The following is a 17,270-nucleotide window of genomic DNA, read 5'->3' on the forward strand; positions in this document are numbered from 1 at the left end:
TTGAAAATGGTTTTAATTAGCTAACACTGGATACAAATGAAAACTTGATTATTAATTGATAAAAAAAATGATCGATTTATTGATCGATTAATTCAACAACTACCTTTCTCCTTAAAATGTTTTACGCATTTGGAAGTCTTGCTACTCTAATTAATATTTTGGAACGAATTTGGGATCGATGTTTCCTAAATTGATATTGATTTGTACAGCATCTTCAAATATTCAGGACCCTATTATCATAAACAGTGTTTTGAACACATAGGATGACGGAAAATTTAATTAAAACACCATGTGTCTCCCTTCCCGACATGTCATGTTGTTTATTGTATGATAATGACTGAAGATCTACAAGCCAGATCCAGAAAGTGTATAATGCACGTGTTGTTATATAAGAATTGTTTCTAAATTCACATAAAAATTGAAGTATCAGAAAGCTTGCCCCCCATTTTCGGTAGAATGTAAGAGACTGAAATGAAAAGAAGGAAATACATGTATTAATCATCGTTAATAGTGTTATAGGAAAAAATTAGAGAGTCATAGTCATAGGTATACCTCCCCCCCCCCCCCCCCCCCCCCCGATTAGGAATTTAATGATTTTGGAGAGAAAAAATTTGGAAGTGAGAATTTTTTTATGGAGTTATACTACACCTACCCCATCCCGCCCCCGCCCCCTCCCCCACGGTTTAGGATTTTGTGATTAAGCCTTTTTTTTTTTGCTTGTCAAGATTTCTGATGATTAGTCTAGCCCCCTCCCCACTTTCAATTTGCTTTCGACGCCACTGGCACGTATTACATGTATCTAGCAATCATCGATGACATATGTGAAAAACTGTAACAGGGAAGTGTTTTAGGATTCCCCCTACGTACGGTGTATGTTACATGGAACACGTTAAGTAATCTGCCCATGGATGACAATTCAGACAAAAAACTTATTTACCAATTAATTCCGTCCGTTTACAATTAAGAACAAAATTAGTTGAACTAAAAGTAAAGGAAGCTCAATTAATGCAAATTATCATAAAACTAAAATGATGTAAACCTGTTTTAATTGCTATTTTCAACTGTAGCACAAAATTCGTTTTCAACTATATCAGGATTTATAAAGCAAGTTATATAAGACAGTTAAGCTTCAGTATCGTACTATAAACTTATTACCTCAAAAATATGTACTTGAACAAAAGGACGGGATTCTGCTTACAAGGCGCGAAAAAAATGATATAAGTAAAATAAGAGCATTTACAGTGATGCGAATTAGGATTACCTACAGAATTCAACAAAAAATAAGTCATCCCCAGTATTAATGATTACACAGTATTAAGTTCCTACCAAGGTCATTGACAAAGTAAGACCCCCCCCCCCCCCAACAAACTCCAGAAAAAATAAGAGTTGTAACTTTCATGTTCTTTTGTACTTGCACAACACAACAATAATTAATTCATTTGTAGTGTCATGTTGTAAATTTTGAATTTACTAAGTGGCAGTAAATTCAAAATTTACAACATGACAGTAAGGGGGGGGGGGGGGGGGGGTGTGCAGAAAGTCAATCCAATCTAATCTTCAACATCAAACGCACAGTCATTTTGAAAACACTTTCTTCAGCTTTAATATTTAATAACGAGCAACTTGTAATAACAGCTAAAGAGCCAACCAATCGATAACAACTGGCCGCAGGTGTTTGGTGATCGTGCGTGTGGTACGGGTTGTGCCAGCCCTGGCCCCACGTGACTGATCGCAGCGTTAAAAACCGTGTCGAAATGTTTGAGAGTACAGCGTAAGACAAACGAACGTTTGACGTGCCAGTCGTAGATGTCACATAAAATTTTGTTTAAGAGAAGGTTGCCACTCGCAAATTAAAGTGCGATGCCTGTAGGAACCGTACTTCCGTCTCACTATTATCGTGCACCAGACGTATGTTTGCCTTGCAGTAATAACATTTGTGTCGTAGGTCACAAGTCAATCGTACGAACATGCTTTCTTCATCACACTGCACGGACAATTATTAGTTTTTGCATTAAGGAAGTATGTGACACTTACATGTTGTGACGTATTGTTGATCGAAATAAACAATAAAATGAAGTGTGATTATATAAGTAGTTTCTTTCCCAATACTGTCACCTAACAGCGTAGCGCAGTGGAATAGAGTGTTTAGTACAAATCTTTAAGTCATGAGTTCGAATCCCGCTCGGGGTTTTACAATTTTTACCTCTCCAAATATTTTTAAAAGCTATTTTTTGGTTATGTATTGTAAAATTTGAAAACTATAAACCGGTAAAAGTATTTCAGTTATAATGTACTTTAAATTACAATAATTTCGACAGATGTCCCTACTACCTGAAATAAAGAATATTTTTTCTTTAAACATGTACTGAAATAAATCTACCGGAAGCAATTGAATACTGAAACTTCAAAAGAACTCGAAGAAAAAGAAAAATATAAATTATGTGCGTACGGTTCGGCGTAGAATTTACGTCATTTTTATATAAAAGAAGTAAAAAATTCTCTAGAATTAAGACACTCAGTATAATAAAATAAATAGTGCCTGTTTGGGAGGATAACAGTTGAGATTGACAACCCTCGAAAACCATTGTCAACCTCCGCTTCGCGTCGGTTGACAATGGTTTCTTCGGGGTGTCAATTTCAACCTTTACCCTCCCAAACAGGCACTATTTATATAATTGTATCACATAATTACGGATTATAAAGCGTAAAGTGCCACAACCAAGGTTATACTCGTATAACTTGGGTAGACATTGAGTTCATTTCTTAATTATTTTGTGATATGATATTGTATCATATGATACTATTTTATATAAATAGTGCCTGTTTGGGAGGGTAACAGTTGAAATTGACACCCCAAGGAAACCATTGTCAAATGGCTCCGCGAAGCGGAGGTTGACAATGGTTTTCGAGGGGTGTCAATTTCAACTCTTATCCTTCCAAACAGGCACTTTTTATTTTATTATACTGAATGTCTTAATTTTAGAGATTTTTTTATTACTTTGATATAGAAATGACGTGAATTTCACGGCAAACCGTACGCGCATAATTTACGCACATGTAACAATTCGTTGTGTTACCCGTTGCGAAGTGTCTTGCTAACGCTGAGGGTAATATAACGGATTATCAACTGCGTCTTAACTTATCAGATTTCAGTATTTAACATGAAAGTATAATAATGTATTATATAATTATTATATAATGATATTGTATAATGTGATCGAATACAATACTGCATAACACAATAAAATGTTATATCATATGTTACAATATCATATTGCATCATTATTTATTACAGTATTTTATGGTTTTATACGATATATATTGTAAGTATCATAGGATGCAATATCATATTTTATATTATTGTATTGATTAACATTGTATCTTATAATTCCGTATGAAATGAACATGTGATTATCATGCACTTTTTTAACATATCGTATACAATATTGTGTCAAAACAGTATCCATGAATATCCAAGATCATTAACTATGATTTTCATATAATATGATAAAGATGGTCTCATAAAGGTGATGCCTCGTCTCGGTGAGCTTTGTAATCTGTGATTACCTATGTTTAACCGAAACAAATTATACCTCATATGTTGAATGTCGAACTATATAGTAATCGGGGGGGGGGGGGGGGGGGGCAAATGTGTGCCACGTGACAGGGCCGACTCAGGATATTCACAGGCAGGACTTAGCGGTAGATAGACAGATGGAACGAGGACAGAAAGATAATTTAACAGTTTGAGCGGTTACTTTGCAAACAGGAAGAAAACATGTCATTGCATCGATTTTTGTCAGTAAGCATTGCTTTCCTGTTTAGCCGTTCAATGTAAAATGTATGATAAAAATAGAGAGAGAGAGAGAGAAAGAGATGATTTACTTTTTCGTTTTTTCCAGTTGTGCGTGTTGTTGTAATTTAAACAGATCATTCAATTCCGCTCAGTCCGAAGACAATAATTTATAGGGTGAGTTTTTGTGATTGTTTTTAAATTCCAAGTGGTATAAATGTAGATTCTTAGTATAATTGTGTACCAGGTTGACTTTTTGCAGCAATATATATTTTGACAATGCTTTGAGTTTTACTTTAAAAATTTCTGCGCGGTTATGTATCGCACAAATTATACTGATGCAAAAGATTTTTTTTCTTCATCTTTTCATCTTAAAATGAGTTATTAGATAAGAAGTTTCTAAAGTACTTTATATACTGTGGAATCATTTAAATTCGTGGGGATCAATTTTCGTTGATTATATCATTTTTGCTCATTCGTGGGGATGAAATTTCGTGGATGCGTCGGTTACTGTTTCAGCATCAAAGATAACTCATTCTAAACTTGTTTTCGTTGAGGATTTAAATTCGTGGGAGAGGGCTACCCATGAATACCACGAACATTGAGCCACCAAGAATTCTAATGATTCCACAGCAATATATTAACAAGAAGCTTTTCTTATAGAAAGAATAGACCCGTTTTATCAGTATAAACAGAAACAATGCACAAATCAATTATTAAAATTCGATACGTTAGATCAGTTTATTGCTTACTCAAAATCTGACCAGTACCTTAGCAAGAGGCCCATGGGCCTTATCGGTCACCTGAGTAACTGCAGTGTGGCTTTTGCATTGTATAATCATGTGCATAATAAGTAAATCATTTTTATTGTTCCGGTATTTTTTGATCCACTTTCAAAAATTCTAGAAAAGAATATTTAAAAATTGTAGCATAACATACGGTGACAAAATTAAACAAATATTAAGTACAAAAAATAATCGGTCGAACAGAACCCCTGACCCAGGGGCTATGAAATCTATAATGTTGGTAGAGATATTCTTCCTCATCATAACTATGTACATGTACTTAGTTCATTGGCTAAATACCCAGGAGCATAGGGGAGGATTTTTAAATGATTAATGCATTTTCACTATATAATCATTAGAGCCCCACCCTAGCGCCAGAACTCATAACCCTGGGCCATAAATTTCACAGTTTTGGTGGAGAGCTAAATGCTTATTACAATCATGCCAGCAGTTTGACAGCTTGGTGTCCAGGAGTAAAAAAGATTTTTTAAAGATTTCATTAATTTTGATGGTTTAAGCCTTACCCCTCAGGCCCCGGGAGGGAGAAGGGTCTATGAATTTCACAATGTTTACTTTCTTTCACCCATAGATGTTATGTGCCAAAATTTAATTGAAATTGGTTCAGTGGTTCCAGAGAGGAGGCTAAAAATGTTCAAAAGTTTACGACCGACGTACGACGAATGATGACGTTCAAAAGTTTACGACCGCGTGAGATACGACGACGGACAAAAACAGATAGCAATAGGTCACTGAGTGACTCAGGTGCCCTAAAAAAAACTAAAGGATTTACTTGTATAATATTGTGTAGATAAAGTAAAGCTATAGTTGACAGATTTGACGCAGGTTAAGGAGAAAAGAGCGGGCACTTTTCAGTGAGATAGAGTTATCAACTCTAAACCCCGCTTCTGACAGTGACGGAAAGCAAAGAAGAGGAAGTGATGGATTACATAGAAGAAGAAACGTGAGAATATTGCTATTCTTATCAAAGATCAAAATATTAAGTAAAAACCATTTAAATGCATTCAGTTGTATTTCATTATTAAGACGGCTGGATGGTTTAGACTTATATCAATATTTTGATCTCCTCGAAATATAGGGTTCTATATAAAGACATAGGAAAGTGTTTTATAAAGAACCTAAATTCTTCAATGAATTATTGTTAACGGCCAAAACTGCTATGGTATTTAAAGGAAGATCTTTTTAGTAATTTGTTAAAGATCAAGCCTCCTTGAAATGTTCTAAACATTGGCATAGCCTACATATTGTAGATTGGCAATAATCACGATGGTTTTAATTTCTCTATGTTCGCGATTTATTATTTCCCCGCAAAATTAAACCCATCGTAAATACGAACATAATTTTTTTTTTAAAAAACGTGTAAATGCTTATACTTTAATTAACTGGGTTTCTTGGAGCGTGAAATTAAAACTATCGCGATTGGTACTTTTTGAGAAATCGTGAAATATTAACATCGTTGAATTAAAACGACCTACAGTATTGCTTCAGCAAATTTAGTCGCTGTGAACCAGTATATCTTCATAAAACGTGCACCTTAAGTTTGGTATTTGAAAAGGCATATTGTAGCAAATTTACTAGTATTTGTATACACTTATTATTATCATTATCATTCATAAATAATAAAATATTTTGCTAGAATTTGGCGACCCCAGGCGTCAGGACAAGAAAGCCTAATTGACGAATTCATGGAGAAATTCTACACCGAAGATGATCGCCCCAACATGATTTTCTCAGTGATTGGTGACTCCAATAGCCTCGTTCCCAAAATTTGGCCAAAGTCTCGTTTTCAAGTGACATTGACTTATGCGGCAAAAGCTGCCGGAGGTGGGTTGTTGTTCTCGTCTTGATCAAGTTCAGTAGCTTCCTGAACTTGTCCTTGGTTCATCTCTTAATCTTGCATTTTATGTCATTTTTTTCCTGAACATCTTTTTTGAGATCGGCTTCGGCCAATCACAGTTGTTTACGTACAAGGCATCCGACAAACTTTTCTTTTTGCGCACGCAGTTCACCATGCACTACCTTGTTTACTATGCAGTGACAGCTTTATAGAAATCTTTAATTACATGTCGATTACTAAAAAAAACATCATTCTGATGTGTTTGCCTTGAGATTAAAATATTTATACAGTTTCATAATGATTCAAATCACGTTTTTCTTTACACGCGTAAGAATTTTAATCAGATATACACTTCGCCTTCAAAGAGTAAAGTTTACTAGTATTCATTCCTTGCTATTTCTGAAATCAACAAAACAGTGCGATATATTCTACTTATCATGCTTAATGCATATTGTGCTTTCTTACGGTCTGATTAAAGCCACCCTCTCTTCTCCATACACTCATCAGGGTCACGACCTCTAAATTTGCATACAATCTAAATATATCTAAATATACCCCAACCAATTGTAAACATGCCTTTATTTGTTTTAGAGAGGTGTAACTCTTTAATACTGGCGGTAACATAAAAAACAAGGAAGAATTGATTTTTCTACCTTCTTTTGAAGAGTTCCATTAGGTTTTCCAAAGCAGTGATCATGAAAGCCCTTCCCTGATTGGTCAGAAGTAAAGGTTCTGTAAAGATGACCTTCTATCGATACCTGTCAGACCCTGACGAGTTTAAGGAGAAGGGGAGGGGCGTGGTTTTAATGAGACTGGCTCTCGCACTGCATTAACATGGAGCTAACTAATGCAAACACATGCTGATCACCCCTTTCAAAGGAACACTTCTTTCATTTTGTTTGTTTGTTTGTATGTGTTTGTTTGTTGTTGTCGTTGTTTTTTTTTTTTTTTGGGGGGGGGGGGAGATTCAGAATTAATCTACATATTTACCAGTAATGCATTCTACATTTCTGTAGTGAGTTGGATACTAAGTCAGGGAGAGCCCCTGAAGATCTCCAAAATCATTCGAGAAATGGTGGAAGAATATGTTTATTTGGAGAAACCGAACCAAGCGTCTCCCATTCGTCTGGTTTCGATCCCTTCTAAAGAAGTGGTGGACAACGAAACACTTTACTTTGACTTGCCGGAAGTTTACGAAAATGAAACTAAGGTATGTTAAGGTACATTGACCCCTCCCCCTCCTCGATTCCCTCTCTGACCAGGGGTTATTTACAGGAGTAAATGACTGTCGTGCTTCCTTTTAAATTAAACAAGCATCCTTTTTATTTTGTCCAACGAAGAATCTCGTGAGTTTTGTTGATTCATACAAATGTAGTCCTCAATTTAAAATTTCCCGCCAAAAATCTAATTTATATGCAGTGCAAACAATGCATAAGAATGAGATTGAAAAGAGTCATAGCCGTCTTTATTTCATTCAATGAAATAAAATTCAGTTAAGATTGCTGGAAGGTCATGGCCGTTTATATATTTGTATGCTATATTTACTTCCTATAGACTAAATGTTCTATATATATATATATATATATATATATATATATATATATATATATATATATATATATATATATATATATATATATATATATATATATATATATATATATATATATATATATATATGGATACAACTAAAACTATTATATTTAAAAGTTTAAACCAGATCTGATGCATTGGTTGATTTATTGACCACCAAGGTTACTCAATGTTTAATAAATAACTTCGTGTGACGCAACGGTACTACTTGTACATTTACCTGCTTTTTAGCTCAAGTGAGCTATTGTAATAACTTTTTGTTCCGCATCTGTCTGTTCTTCTCTCCGTCTGTAAACTTTATTTTACATTTTTGACTTCTTCTACAGAACCACTGAATCGATTTCAACTAAACTTGGCACAAATCAACCTAAGGTTAAGAGGATTTCAGTTTATTAAACTGAAGGTCCGGTCCACGCGTTCTTGCAAAGGGAGATGATTACAAATCATAAAAAAATGTTTGTATCTTTCAAATCTCTTTCGAAAAAACCGATGGGCCAGAGAAGCTGAAACTTGTGTGAAAGCTTCAAGTTTGTTCAAATCACGATCCCCGAGAGTAGGGTAGGGTCAGAATGAGTGGTCGAATTTTTACATAGAAATATATAGAAAATAATCTTTAAAAATCTTCTTCCCAAAAACCAATTGGCCCGAAAAGCTAAAACTTGTGTGGATACATTCTCAAATACATGTACTGTAGATTCAAGATTGTTACAATCATGATCCTTGGGTGTAGGCTGGGGTCACAATGGGTGTTCGAATTTTACATAGGGATATATAAAGAAAAAATCCTAGAAATATTCCTCTCAAAAACGAACTGGTCAGAGAAGCTGTTACAAGTCTGAAAGCATTCTCAGATAGTGTAGATTGAAGTTTGTCAAAATCATTATCTTTGAAGGTAGAGTGGGGCCACACTGGAGGGTCGAATTTTTTCCTAAGTTAGATTTTGTAATTTATTCTCGAAAAATCAAATGTTTCAATATCTGGTATTACATATACTTATATGCAAACATTTTGATGTATTGTTAATCATAAATTCCTTAAGACGTGGGCCCCTGGACAATTATTGAGCCCCACAAAAGGTTCAAAACTTGATGTAGGTTTACATATCTATGACTATCAAATCATCCTGTTAGAAAAGGGGCTCAATGTATTACATAGTATGAATATCTGAAAAAAAAATTGAAAATCTTATAATTCAGTATCTATTCTACAACAGATATTTTTTATATGACTCCATATAGGTTATTTAAGTAGGACATTTGTGGGTCAGGTGCGCGATGTGGTCCATTGGCCTTTTTTGCTGTTATTTGATATAAACTGCATAATTACATGAAAATCTTGCAGACAATCTGTTTTATCTTAATTTGCATATTTATCATCGACTTAATGAAAATTTAAACGTAGAGAAAAGTACAAAACTATATGTACACATTACAATACTAACAATTAAGTAATTGTTAATGTATTTTCATTTTACCTATTTTCCCAGCAAAGACTTATCTGTCCGTATTGATTTTTTATTGATTGATTAATTGATTAATTTTTAGCCGGGCTTTGCCGAAAGCAGAGTCCTGACTATAGGCAAGCAAAGTGCCAATGATACTATAAATAGCACACATTCAAAAGTAAAACAAAAAACCGAGCAGCGTCAAAGTAAAAGCTTCCGCTATACCAAATAGTTACACATAGAGCCATGCTTTGTCAAATCTATTGGTTTTTCATTTGTTTGCGAATAAATTTTTTTCTTTCTTATTAATAACGTGTTTATTTTAACAAGACTATGCGTTTTAGGCACATATACAATGCGCATGAATTTCCATGAACTACTTTTCGAAGCATTGGTGTTTGGCTGCACATCGAAGTAATGAAAGGAAGGGGTTGATTTTATAACGCTCGTTTCAAATTTCAATGCAACTGTTGATTTTTGGGAGTTGATTTTAATCAACTCTCCTATGCAGTTACTCTAACAAACCGAAACTGAAACAGTGTTTAGACCTAAGCATAAATCATCACCGCTGACAAGACTTAGTTCTTAAAAATAATCGTTAAATTCGATGTAAAGTACGCTGACACATTTTTTAAAGGAAACTTATTTATAAATACCTTGGAGATAGTCCGATTTTAAATATTACGAACAATTAAGAAGTTTTTTGCAGTCGTATGTATTCCTACGCCAGAGTTCAATATAGTCTCGTTCAACCATCGGCTGTCTCCGTACTATATTTAGAGGTCGCATCATCAAGCTATCCCGTGACCTGGAATCTCTTATTTTTCGGAGATTAACGGAGATAGCCGAGCATCTGATTGAACGAGACTAGAGTTCATTATTGATTGGATCCATACAGTTGTTGAAATATATCGAATACCGATACATAATTTGATGAAATCAATTTATGTTTTAAATATTCCACAACATGATTCACTTAAGGTTTTCTCGAAATTCTTGTCGGAAAAGTCCGAGAATTCATATTATAAAAATGTGCGTAATTCAAATACAGATTATAAACTACTTGCCAAGCAAATTAACATATTGATGATTTTAAGATAAATAATAATCGATAAAATCAACTCCCGTCAGTACTTCAGTACTTTGATTTTCTATTAGAGAGGCATAATTGGGAGTTGATTTTAATCAACTCTCCTATGCAGTTACTCAGACAAACCGAAAGTGAAACAGTGTTTGGACCTCAGCTCAAATCATTGCTGCTGACAAGACTTAGTTCTTGAAAATGATTGATAAATTCGATGTAATGTATGCTAAAGCATTGTTTTTCAAGGAAAGTTATTTATAAATACCTTGAAAATAATATTTTTTGTAGTCGTATGTATTCCTACGCCAGAGTTCAATATAGTCTCGTTCAACTCGACACTCGGCTGTCTCCGTAAATCCTTGTCGGAGATTTACGGTGTCAGCCAAGCGTTTGGTTGAACAAGAATAGAGTTAAATATTGCTTTGATCCATACAATTTTCGAGAAATATTTCTATTACTGATAAATAGTTTGATTAAATTAATTTTATCTTTAAATATTATTTAACATGATTTATATGGGGGTTTCTCGACATTCTTGTCGAAAAAGTCCAAAAATTCATATTATAAAAATGTGCGTAATTCAAATTAGAAACTTCATGTACTTGTCATGCAAAATAACACATCATTGATTATAAAATAAATAAATATCGACAAAATCAACTCCCGTCAGTTCTTCAGTACTTTGATTTTATTTATAGTCGCTTACAAAACAATAAACAATTCAGTCGCTCTCTGGCGCATTTCCGACTTTAAAAGCATGAGAGAGAGAGAGAGAGAGAGAGAGAGAGAGAGAGAGAGAGAGAGAGAGAGAGAGAGAGAGAGAGAGAGAGAGAGACAGCGCTAAAGAGAGAGAGATTACCAGTTTTTACTACACAATATGCATAATGACACATCAAAAGAGCTCGGCTTTCAGTACTTCAGTTCTTTGATTTAAATCCAGCCTGTGGTTCTAATGTGTAATATTACTCAGAGTGTTACATTTACATCTTCTTTGTTGTTTCACCTTCCGTATATAAATGTACTCTCGTGGCTGTGAAACATGCAATGATTTAAGACTTTCTATCTTATTGCGTAATACTTGTATAATACATAATATGATAACATATTATTCAATATGTGATGATTAGTTGATGGTTGGAAGGATGTGGATATTTTTTATATAAGTAAATCAAAAATTCTTTACTACGTGTTAGTGTATGATTAAATAATCTTATCTCAAAATTTAAAAAATAGATCATGTGGCTATATCTTTTTTAAAAATCCAATGATCAGCCTTTGATATTAGGGCACGTACCAACCGGATATCAGATATCTACCGGATATCAGATAGGAATCTCGTGTGAGAGCATTTCCTCGTTGTTTATATGTAGATATCGAATCAGAAGCCCGCCGTTAGAAATCATTGATATCAAGCATACCCATTGGATAATCTGAAAACTGAAATTTTAAGTTGTGATCTTTTTTAGATAAAGTTAAATGTTAGTAAAATCTATTTTATTTTATTATGTTTCCCTGTATCGTTGGTCTATTACTGGAGAAAACACGGAAATGATAAATAAAAAAAAATCTTAGACATATTGAAGAATTATGCAATTGAATACAACTTAATTAAGCAAATTTGCTCTTGATATGCGTTGAAGAAATAAATATATGAATAGTATATATTTATTTTCTTATCATTGAGTTATGAAAAATAAAGGTTTTAAGTTACTATTTATGTATAACCTATTTAAAATGATGTCAGATTAGATTTTTAAAAAAATGTCATTTTTTGTTTTTGAAGCGGGATGCGAATTAGATAGTATATAAAAAAAAAGCAAAATGTTTAATATAAAAAAACCCAAAAACCTTAACACAAACAGCAACTTGCTAGTCTTCAGATATAGGCGCTACCTGACAATACCTTTCCATGAATATTTGCTCTAGTCTCTTCTCTTGAATTTGCGGCAAAACCAATTTTAAACAACATTTTAATATCCTGCGTGAAGTGAATCAATGCGAATTCGACAGAGGTGAATTTTCGAGCATGAAATTTATTTTATCTAATTTTAAAATTGTTGATGATTTATTTTCTACAGGATGAGTATAACAATAGTGTGTACATGAGTCTACGTGCCCATGCCTGTAACACTGACTACATAGATTTCAGACTAACGTTTGAGAGCAGACTACACAGACCTCAAGCCAATGGTAACTTTAAACAATCTTGTTTCGCTCATAGATGCATGTAAACTGTAAAAAGTCTACATTAGTTAGTACTACTCTCTCTCTCTCTCTCTCTCTCTCTCTCTCACTAACTAATTATTTAAAAAGTTAACTAGCTTTTAGTGCGTTGATTTTGTTTGATAACAAAATACAGTTTTCCCTCTTCAAAGAAAAACACGGTTAAATATACATTTTACAGTCATAATTTGACGCATATATATTTAATAAATTAAAGGAATTGTATCACATAATTTTTTAATCTTCCATTTCAAAAATCCAATAAAAAGAGGGAAAGGAAATGAAATCATCAATGTTTTGACAAATTGTATAAATGATTTTACTGTTACTGATTTGATTGTTGATTCCAAGAATGGTCTCAGTAGTAAACAGACGAATCTACTGAGTTTCTATTTGTTTATTCCACCACAGAAAGGAACGCGGTGTTGCTGGTTCTCGTGGAGGGGGACCTGTCCGCCGTAGATCACGTGAGGCGGGCCACCGAGAGCGGTATCCCCGTGGTGGTGGTCCAGGGTACGGGAGGGGCCGCCGACCTACTGGCTCAACACATGTAGGTACCCCGACTTTATGGAGGGGAGGCTTTAATATCAAGTACTATAACCAGTTCAGTAAAATTATGTACCACGCAATCCACTCCATTGCCAGGATGGTTAAATGTTAAGTACATTAGCCGGCTCAACATATGTAGGTACTCCACAAACCATGGAGAGAATGTCTATATATAAAGTTGTACGTATATGTATATAGCCCATACATATATGTAATAGCCAGCTCAGCACATGTATATATTCCATAGTCCATGGAGAGGGTGGTTATACATTAAGTCGCTAGAGCATTCATACAACCCATTTATATAATACATAGCTTCCACTTTAAAAACCATCACACTGCTGGAGAAGATTACTAGACATTTAAAAGTGGCAAGAACGTGTATCCAATATTTGTATCATATGGTAGCCAGTTTAAACAGATATTCCCGCTTAACCCCCCCCCTCCCCCTCCCTCCCCCCTCCCCAGAAGATCATCTTGTTCAAATAACTTAATTCTAATTGATTTGGTATGTTTCGTGCAATATACAGTTTATACACGTATGGTTAAAAGTTTCCTTGTGTCGTTTATCTGTAGCATTATTTATCGACGGCATCACATTTTTAATTTTCGGGAATGTTTCATTGTCTATTACTTAGTAAACTGTTAACCTTCAAACTACGATCAAGGCATGTTTGAATGTTATAAAGTGAAAGTTTTTATTAATGAGGGTTTTAGGGCTCAATAACCATTATAAGCGAAGTCAAATCAAAAATAAGTGTAGTACGGAGTATTGAAATTAAGCTCCTCCTACGATATTTAAAAAAAAACCGATTAAAACAAGAATTGAAAGTTTATGATTTGTTTTTTCCAAATTCATTCTTCAGAAACGCAGTAAAAAATAACCAAAGTTTGGACTGGAGAATATTTCTGCCTACATTGTTTGGTATTCAGTTGGAGGAGGTCGTAGTGAACGAACTAGAACGAGACTTGGAGACCATAGGAGACAAAGCCTTCTTAGTAGGTGCAATCTAGATGTACATGTATCCGTCACTGTCGAAATTATATGGGTCATACATTGTAAATTCTAAATACAAAAGAAGGATTTATTTTTTAGCAGAAATAATTTACAAAAATGACGAAAATGCTTACGTTTTAATGGCATCTCAAGAAAACGTTAAACAATTCTAAATGATTCATGTATATATGAAAACTAAGCGTTTAATACAAATATATTTTAGTGCTCCAAAATGAATAAAGTCAATGATAGTGTGACTACTGTAAACGGACTTCTATTCGCAATGTCTTTATTTCGCAAGATAAAGTTGTTCGCGACTACTTATTTTCGCTGACAAATCTTACCCACATCCATGTTCATATAAATTCATATACATGAACTGTTTAGTGAGCGAATATTAGTTTCTTTACAGTGTTAATTATCATTTTTGTAGCTTGTGTATTTGAGAGGCATGACTGTACTCTCTAAATGTTGATCATTGCTCATTGGTTCACCTTGTCATTGGTCAACCTTGTCATTGGTCCACCTAGTTTTTGTAGATTGTGTATTTGAGAGGCATGACTGTACTCTCTAAATGTTGATCATTGCTCATTGGTCTACCTTGTCATTGGTCAACCTTGTCATTGGTCCACCTAGTTTTTGTACCTTGTGTATTTGAAAGGCATGACTGTACTTTCTAAATGTTGATCATTGCTCATTGGTCTACTTTGTCATTGATCTACCTTGTCATTGGTCTACCTTGTCATTGGTCCACCTTGTCGTTGATCCACCTTGTTATCGGTCTAACTTTTCAATGGTCTCCCTCATTTGTCCACATTGTCATTTGTCTATCTTGTCATTGGTCTACCTTGTCATTGATCTACCTTTTCATTGGTCTACCTTGTCATTGATCCACCTTGTCATTGGTCCACCTTGTTATTGATCTACCTTGTCATTAGTCTACATGTACCTTGGCATTGGTCCACCTTGTCATTGGTCCACCTTGTAATTAGTCTATGTTGTCATTTGTCTATCTTGTCATCGGTCTACCTTGTCATTGGTCCACCTTGTTATTGGTCTACATGTACCTTGTCATCGGTCAACCTTGTAATTTGTCTACCTTGTAATTGGTCTACCTTGTCATTAGTCCACTCAATCGCAACTTTTCGGGCCTTTCCGGCAAGCTCGGAAAAGCACCTCGAATATATCTACATTATCGGATGTTAGAATTTTATACAAAATGGAGTCGATTCCCATTAAAATAAGTATCGGCTAAAAAGCCTTATAAGTCGCTTCTGTGTTATATTTTAGGTTAAATCATTTCCTTTAATGAAGTTTAGCTTACATCTCAACAGATCGTAAAATGTGTTGTATTTATATCAAGTTTTATAAAAAGGGGGGTTGTCATAGACGCCTAGCTAATACATTCGAGGTGTTTTTCCAAGCCTGCGGGAAAGGCCCAAGAAGTTGCGATTGTAGTCCACCTTGTCACTGGTCCAACTTATCCTTGGTCCCTTTTGTCATTGGTCTTCCTTGTCATTTGTCTATGTTGTCATTGGTTTACCTTGTCATTGGTATACCTTGTCATTGGTCTACCTTATCTTTTGGTATACCTTGTTATTGGTCTACTTTGTCATTAATCCACCTTGTCATTGGTTCACCTTGTCATTGGTCTACCTTGTCATTAATCCACCTTGTCATTGGTTCACCTTGTCATTGTTTCACCTTGTCATTGGTTCACCTTGTCATTAATCCACCTTGTCATTTATCCACCTTGTCATTGGTCCACCTTGTCATTGGTCAATCTTGTCATAAATCCACCTTGTCATAAATCCACCTTGTCATTGGTCCATCTTGTCATTGGTTCACATTGTCATTTATCCTCCTTGTCATTGGTCCACCTTGTCATTGGCCCACCTTGTCATAAATCCACCTTGTCATTGGTCCACCTTGTCATTGGTTCACCTTGTCATTGGTCCACCTTGTCATTGGTCCACCTTGTAATTAATCAACCTTGTCATTGGTCCACCTTGTCATTATTTCACCTTGTCATTGGTCCACCTTGTCATTGGTTCACCTTGTCATTGGTTCACCTTGTCATTGGTCCACCTTTTTCATTGGTCCACCTTGTCATTATTCCACCTTGTAATTGGTCCACCTTGTCATTGGTCTACCTTGTCATTAATCCTCCTTATCATTGGTCCACCTTGTCATTGGCCCACCTTGTCATTAATCCACCTTGTCATTGGTCAACCTTGTCATTGGTTCACCTTGTCATTGGTCCACCTTGTAATTGGTCAATCATGTCATTGGTCTCCCTTGTAATTGGCTCACCTTGTCATTGGTCCACCTTGTCATTAATCAACCTTGTCATTGGTCCACTTTGTCATTGGTCCATCTTGTCATTAATCCACCTTGTCATTGGTCCACCTTGTCATTGGTCCATCTTTTCATTGGTTCACCTTGTAATTGGTTCATCTTGTCATTGGTCCACCTTGTCATTAATCCACCTTGTCATTGGTCCACCTTGTCATTGGTCTACCTTGTCATTAATCAACCTTGTCATTTGTCCACCTTGTCATTGGTCCACCTTGTCATTGACCCACCTTGTCATTATTCCATCTTGTCATTGGTGCACCTTGTCATTGGTTCACCTTGTCATTGGTCCATCTTGTCATTGGTCCATCTCGTCATTGGTTCACCTTGTCATTGGTTCATCTTGTCATTGGTCCACCTTGTCATTAATCCACCTTGTCATTGGTTCATCTTGTCATTGGTCCACCTTGTCATTGGTCCATCTTGTCATTGGTTCACCTTGTCATTGGTTCATCTTGTCATTGGTCCACCTTGTCATTAATCCACCTTGTCATTGGTTCACATTGTCATTGGTTCACCTTGTCATTGGTTCACCTTGTCATTGGTCCACCTTGTCATTAATCCACCTTGTCATTGGTCCATCTTGTCATTG

The 17,270-nt window shown here is 35.1% G+C and overlaps 1 protein-coding gene across 4 annotated transcripts in view; it reads left to right on the top strand.

Moving 5' to 3' along the window:
• Nucleotides 1-3,814: 3,814 nt before the first annotated feature.
• The window catches only part of LOC128158606 (transient receptor potential cation channel subfamily M member 2-like), a 37,074-nt gene continuing 23,618 nt past the window's right edge, over nt 3,815-17,270 (top strand). For 2 of the 4 annotated variants that reach the window (XM_052821528.1, XM_052821531.1), the window contains exons 1-7: nt 3,815-3,970; nt 5,422-5,539; nt 6,233-6,420; nt 7,450-7,643; nt 12,633-12,744; nt 13,189-13,327; nt 14,193-14,325. In XM_052821528.1, the coding sequence (XP_052677488.1) occupies nt 5,517-5,539; nt 6,233-6,420; nt 7,450-7,643; nt 12,633-12,744; nt 13,189-13,327; nt 14,193-14,325 (789 nt within the window). In that variant the 5' untranslated portion in view covers nt 3,815-3,970; nt 5,422-5,516. Of the gene's footprint in view, nt 3,971-5,403; nt 5,540-6,232; nt 6,421-7,449; nt 7,644-12,632; nt 12,745-13,188; nt 13,328-14,192; nt 14,326-17,270 lie in introns of all 4 variants that reach the window. The other 2 variants (XM_052821530.1, XM_052821529.1) reach the window with 2 other exon arrangements.

The sequence above is a fragment of the Crassostrea angulata genome, chromosome 8 (genome assembly GCF_025612915.1).
Source record: "Crassostrea angulata isolate pt1a10 chromosome 8, ASM2561291v2, whole genome shotgun sequence".
In the NCBI taxonomy this organism is placed as follows: Eukaryota; Metazoa; Mollusca; class Bivalvia; order Ostreida; family Ostreidae; genus Magallana; species Magallana angulata.